This window comes from Priapulus caudatus, unplaced genomic scaffold (genome assembly GCF_000485595.1).
Source record: "Priapulus caudatus unplaced genomic scaffold, Priapulus_caudatus-5.0.1 Scaffold826, whole genome shotgun sequence".
Taxonomy (NCBI): Eukaryota; Metazoa; Priapulida; class Priapulimorpha; order Priapulimorphida; family Priapulidae; genus Priapulus; species Priapulus caudatus.
Window position 1 is genome coordinate 34162 of NW_014577887.1, and position 7500 is coordinate 41661.

General features: G+C 41.9%; 1 protein-coding gene across 1 annotated transcript in view; it reads right to left on the bottom strand.

Annotated features, from left to right (window-relative positions):
* Positions 1 to 7500, bottom strand: part of LOC106813796 (diacylglycerol kinase 1-like) — a 58182-nt gene that overhangs the window by 26696 nt on the left and 23986 nt on the right. Inside the window, exon 3 of the mRNA XM_014818021.1 lies at positions 2838 to 2914. Within this exon, the coding sequence (XP_014673507.1) occupies positions 2838 to 2914 (77 nt within the window). The remainder of the gene's footprint in view (positions 1 to 2837; positions 2915 to 7500) is intronic.

A 7500-nucleotide genomic window follows, 5' to 3' on the forward strand; every position in this document is an offset into this window, starting at 1 on the left:
CGTGCGTGCGTGCGTGCGTGCGTGCGTGCGTGCGTGCGTGCGTGCGTGCGTGCGTGCGTGCGTTCGTAGTGTGTTCCTCCATACCCTGCATGCTTGCATTTTATAATGTATCATTAAACGTATGTTTATATCGTACGATGTCGTGTTGCTTCTCATGTCTCATCTCTGCAGTCGATTCCTTCTGACACTGTCACGGCACTCACATAGCTCATGCGTCGCATGGACACGTAACGACGATACGTAACGTAATATAACGTAACATAAGACGAACATACAGCATGTAATGACGTAACAATACAGCATGTAATGACGTAACAATACAGCATGTAATGACGTAACAATACAGTATGTAATGACGTAACAATACAGACAACTTGGGGAATGGGTCATTCTCTTGAATTCAGTAGACACCCATGAGGGAACAGGGGAGCAGGACGAGGAGGGGAGGAAAAAGAAGGAGGAGGAGGAGGAGGATGAGGAGGAGGAAGAAGAAGAGAAGAAGGAGGAGGAAGAGGACGACGAGGAGAAGGAAAATGAGGAGAAGGAGGATGAGGAGGGGGAGGAAAAGGAGGATGAGGAGGAGGAGGAGGAGAAGGAGAAGGAGGAGGAGGAGGAGGAGAAGGGGGAAAAGGAGGAGGGATGGGAGGAATAAAAGCGTGATGGAACAAGGAAATGGAAGAGAAGGGAGGCAAACACGCACACGTCCACACACACGTGCGCTTATTGTAAAAATATGTAGATCAGAAACGCAAATAAAATTCACTCTAACATCAGGTGATTCAAATCGGTTTAGCCACCTGGTGGTGATCCATCGTAATATTCTTTACCACATTAGTGCAGCGACGGATGTAACACATTACTACGCACGGAGGCGGTAACGTGAAAACACATACGCACGCACGCACACACCACACACACGCGCGCTCTCACACACAAACACACACACACACACACACACACACACACACACACACACACACACACACATGCACAAGCACACACACACATACACACACACACACACACATGCACACACACACACGCACACCCACACACACACTGCGCCTGCTGTTGCCGCCGCCGCCGCCGCCGCCGCCACCGCCACCGCAGCGCCACTACTACTACTACTTCTACTGCTACGACTCCTACCACAACAACTACTACTACTACTGCTACTACTCCTACCACAACAACTACTACTACTGCTACGACTCCTACAATAACTACTACTACTACTATTACTGCTACTTCTAGCTGAACTCAAGTCAGGGCACTGCCTAAAATTAGCAGCCTGCAGACACAGAATTAACGAAGCAGAGCCAGACATCTGTCCCCGCTGCGAACAAGAGCCAAAAACTGTACAGAACTGGCTAATAAATTGCCCCACACTTAGTGCATTAAAAATGGACTTATTCGACACTGTCGATGTTTGGCTGGAGGAACTGGAGAAATCCCCAGACCGAGTCCTTACACTGGCTAAAGCATCCGGGTTCTAGGTGTGCCTCGAGACGACGACGACTACTGCTACGACTCCTACTACAACTATTAATTATTATTGCACTGGGGAAAAAGTTGTTGATCTCCGCTCCGGCATCGTAGCATCGTAGCGTGATACGTAATACTTAGATGATTGCAGCAAGGAGTAAAGTTGATGTAGTCGCAGAATTTGTTCTTGAAGACTGACTTTATTAGTAAACACAATACAAATATATATACACTACGGCGAGCTAGGCACCCAAGCCTAGGCCCCGTGTCTCGTCTTCGTCCGCTACATCTTGATAGGAAAGTCCATGTAATAACTCACGTATATGACCTGGGTAATGATCGACTAACGTCTCTCCTCTGGGTAAATAACATCCTATGATTTTTCGTCCGTGCCTATTTATACGTTTCCGAAAACCGCCCGGCGACATTTCAATCCGAGCGGTTTTTCGTCATTATCGGCCGGACCTTGGCTCGTAGGTGTGGCGCGTCGCATCACCCATCCCCGCTACTGCTACTGCTACTACCACTACCACTACAACTACTACTACTACTACTACTACTACTACTACTACTACTACACATACATACATACATACATACATACATACATACATACATACATACATACATACATACATACATACATACATACATACATACATACATACATAGAAACAAGAGTACATAATTATTATGTACTCTCTATAGAAACATTCCTATTGAATAGGTATTCTGTGTAGCATATTGATGCTAGGTGATAGGATATTCGTGTAATTTAAACGATGAGAAATAGGTAGTAAGATACGACAAAACTGAGAAATACTACGTGGCCATGATACAGGCATAGGCCTACTACACCTTACAACATTGGATACATCAATGGGATTAAAAACATGATAGCTTTTAATGAATGAGGAAGAGTTATTCATTATACTGTCCGCATAATACGATCTTGTGTGCAAATGTGCACAGCGGAAACAACGCGATATTGGACACGTCACGGTTCCACACAGTCGTAGGGGTCACATGCAAAAACCAGCAAAGACGAACTAGTTTAATATCTTTTCACATTTACTTCACCGTGTAGATGGTTCGACTCGACTCGCACATGTTATCACCGCTATGACTTAACTCGTGATATAACATTTGAAGGTTACAATTATATACAAAGTATATTAAACAATATATATATATATATATATATATATATCAGTTTACTATACCTGTATACAATTATCGATACACGTATACGAGTGTCCGAGATTCACGGACAGATAAGTATATGCTAGCTCATTACCCGTCTGTCATAAGTATAGATAACACAGAATGTAGACAGGAGTGAGCAAAATTACCTGCTCCGGGTTGTATTTAGAGAGAACGCCATCTCCCTGAAACTCCTCCAGTACATCGGTCAACTTCTTGTTGGAATCTGCAAAAAAGATGGATATAATAACATGAGCACCAACCAACGCTATATGAATACAACCATGACAGTATAGTGATGCAAATATCAGTTTGAGACATTATTAGTAATATCATAGTGATGCGATGAGCAGTTCTGACTAGCTCACTGCAATGTCCCAGAGCGTAACTCGCTAAATTAAAGAAGAGCATGATATGGTTATTTTGAATTTAGATATAAATTTGGCGAAAGGCGTAGTTGGTACCAAACTAGAGCAATTTGTGTGAATACTGTGAGAATACGCACAAATAATCTTACCTATTATGGTCGCCGTTAATTTTTAAAACTAAGAGGTACCGATTTGCAATTAGTATAAAATATTTATTAGGCAATAAATGCGTATGTAGGAAAAGTAGGATCTCGATTTAACTGAGAACTTAAAGCCAAAAGCATTTGTACATTCCATTCACGTACATTTAGTGGCGTATATTTCTCCTCTCCTAACGGCAGACGTTAAATAGCATATACCTTATTAGAAACCCAAACAGTCGCGCGCCTATCCCGTCTCTTCACACACGAAGCGAACCGAGAAAAAATATTTCAAACGCGTTCGCAGTATTTTTGAGCGTGCACTAATGTATTAATGCCGTGACGGGGAAGTATTCCGCAATTAGGATAACCTTGAGTACATTTTATGTAGATTGATGGGGAAGTGCTGGATCAGGCCCCGAGTCTGGGCTCTGCGTGAATCTCTACAATGATGGCGACAAATATACGTTTATTTCCGCGGTTGCATATATATATATATATATACATATACATATATGCAATAGACAGAGATAATAGAGCAACTTTCCATAGAATCCAGTGGTGCCCTACATGGTGTATGGTGTCTTAATGAGTAGTGTTTGTTTCCGTAAGAAATAGTGTCTATTGCCGTTGTCTTAACAACCGGCCACATCAGACTCGTTGACGAAATATTCTACCCCCATTTTTAATTACTGTTTTGCGAAACTATCAAGAGTAGAGTAGTGTGTTATTATCTACTCTTGAAACTATGAATAGATTATTTGTCAGGGTCACTGATTCACGTCATTATTACTATTTCGCGAGTAATAAAGATAAATTGTTTTCCTTTCTAGTAACCATCCATGTACCGGTTCTCTGCGTCTCTGGCGCTAACGTCACGGCAAACAAACGCGGTTTTGAGGAAGGATTCATTGCGTGGATGAGTCGACGACGCTACAAAGCACTGCCGCTAAATCGGCGAGGGTGCGTGTAGACCGAGATAAGACGCGTGCGACTCCAATTCCAATAGAAGCCATTTTCGACCGACGTCGTCTGTGGCAATTCATTTCATAAAAGCACTTGGCTCAAGCAGCACACGCAAAGAGGAAGACACGGGAGCAAAGATAAACTGAGTTAAGAAAACTTAATAAGCAAGTAACCAGTGAGACTGCCAAGAATGGCGAGTCTCAGCGCGTCAAAGAAACAATAAAAAATCCGAGAAAGAGGTTACTGAGTGAAAACTGGGCAGATTGATGACACGTGCACATCGCTGAACTGCGCATAAAACCTACAATAACGCTAATGGGGACGGCGCACATGCCCCTTAAGCAAATACTTATGGTAGTTAAAAATGCAATGAGTAAAAGCACGATGTGCATGCAGGCAACCGTGTAATAAATGGTGACATATTGGCATGAAACTAGGATACAAACGCTTATGTAGCGTGGAATATATGTTCGTAGACACCGTACTACACTTACAACAATGTATTACATGTTGACATTTGATGGTAACCAAATAGTCAGACGAAGAAATTAACCGTCAACTCCACTTTTCGCATATGTGATTGTAGAAGTTCCGATCTTGTAGCCCGGACGGCTAGGGCATGCACGCACCCACGCAGGCACGCGCACATTTGCAGTCGCTATATACGTTGCATATACGCTCCATCGCTCATGTTTGAAAATCTATAGCTATTGCCAATCAGGTGTTTACGCTATATATCAGCGCACGACATCGATTCTTCGCTAGGCCGTTGGCTCGCACCGACGATTCGCATTATTTGAGCCGGATATTCGCTTCTATCGCCAGACCTCGCACGTACAGCGTACTCTTCACCTCCAGACCTAGCGACAGCGCATACCGCGAACGAGCGCACGCAGGCACGCAGGCACATCAAATATACACATAAACACACGCGCACGCGCGCACAAATACGCACGCGCGCACTCACACGCTCGCCACCCGTCTCTCCACATATTTAGCAGTCATCTCTTTCCATTTTCTTATTCCCTCCATCGTCCTTATTCCCTCGCGTCTTTCCGCTTACATTCCCCGCTCGTTCTTCTCGCCGTCCCTCCTTCTTACTGTGCACATCTGCAGCACCATCTTCCCCGCTAACACCTCTCAATCTGTGCCTCGTAGAGACATACAATGATAGAGATAGAGAAAAAGACGGAGAGAGATAGAAACAAGAACAGATATATAAATATAGATAGATACAGGAACAGGAACAGGAACAGATACAGACGCATAAACAGAGACAGACAAAGGCATAGCAAGATACAAGAGTTAAAGACAGAAGGAGATATAGAAGGAGAAAGAGACAGAAAGGATTGAGAAAGAAAGAGAGAGAGCGCGCGCGCGAGAGAGAGAGAGAGAGAGAGAGAGAGAGAGAGAGAGAGACGAGGGTAGAGAGAGGAGGGCAGGAGAGGAGGAGACGAGAGTGAGACGAGAGGAGAGAGAGAGGAGAGCGAGGAGGAGGAACGATGAGAGAGAGAGAGAGAGAGAGAGAGAGAGAAGAGAAGAGAGAGTAGATGAGAGAGTAGAGACGAGAGCCAGAATGAGAAGAGAGAGAGAGAACAGGATGCCGATGACAGTGGCGAGACATAAACAAGACAGACAGACAGCAGACAGCAGAGGTGTACGAATTCTTTCAGCTTGATTTAAACGCAACATTCTGCAAGAGAGCTGTCTGGATAGAACCTACGGGGTGGTGCGCCGCATTAGCGGTAAATAATCAACGTCTTCAAGGAAATTCGATCACCGACTCCAAAGCAGCAGCCACATCTGCTGACGAAAATCAGACATAGATCGAACGAATCTAGAGATCTTGCGGATAACGAGTACGCGATGCTTGCGCTTGACCCATGCAATAGTTGGTAATCAGCATGCTAGATATACCAATAGACACCACTACTACTATAGTAGATAAACACAGATATCGTGTGATTTATATCCGTGTCTCTGTAGCATATAGTATGTGGCGCAGATGGCTACCGCGATTTTTTATCTCCATATTGTAATTCATTTTTCATTCAAATTCATTTATCATTTCAAATTCATTTCATTCAAATTTCATTTTCATTCAAATTCATTTTATTCGCACATTTTCATTTCAAAATTACATTTTCAATTCGCAAATTCATCTTTCATTCAAATTGTTGTTAAAATTCATTTTCTTCCAAACTTCATTTCATTTCAATTTATTTTCATTTCAAATATTTTTCATTCAAATTCATTTTACATTTCAAATTTCATTTTCCTATTCCATTCATTTATCGCAATTCTCTTTGGCGAGGCGCCAATCGCGGTGGGCCGGAGATCAGGCTTACGGATATTGGTTGGGGAAATATAGTTCGAACATTGGGCGTGATCTTGCGCATCGCGTCAAATCCGGAGTCAACAAATTTAATCCGTGTAAGGCCAGCGGGAAATTTCCTACAGCTGGTTAAATAAGTCGACTTATCCGTACTTTTAATACTGATAGCCGATTTCCTTTTTGATTTTAGTTAATTGATTTATTAAGTGTATTCTTGTGTGAGTTGGTTCTGGTTGTTTCCGATCCATGTTCTTTAATTACTCAACATGGCCGCGCGCCATTGTAATGAGTTGTGGTTTGAGTATGTAGATACGAGAGCCCAGACGCCTCATAACTTTATAGGAATTAAGATGAAAATAAACACATTTACACAAGAATTGCATTATAGATGATTTATCTATATTTGTATATTAATGGAAAATGTGTTTTTCGATTAAGAAAAATACATAAGAAAACTTACTTATCTACCGATCATAACCAAGACTAAAACATTTTCAATGCGATTCTTCTTGTTTGAAGGTTTGTTGAGTCCCACTAAAGGACAAGTGACGTCACTTCCCCCCACCAATATCCGTAGCCATCCTCGCCACCGCGATTGCGGCCTCGCCAATGAATTTGGAAGTGAAAATGAATTTTGAAATGAAAGTGAATTTTGAAATGAATAATATGGAATCACATGAATGAATGGAATATGCAATATATTGAATATGCAATGAAATGAATTTATGAAATGGCAAATGAATTTGAAAATGAAAATGAATTTGGAATGAAAATGAATTTGAAATGAAAATGAATTTGCGCAATTGAAAATGAATTATGAAATGAAAATAAATTTAGAATGAAAATGAATTTGAAATGAAAATGAATTCTGAAATGAAAATTAATTTGAAATGAAAATGAATTTGAAATGGAAAATGAATTCTGAATGAAATGAATTACAAATAATAATAAAAATTCCGTACCATCTCGGCACCATACGTATGGCATGACAACCGAAACGCGT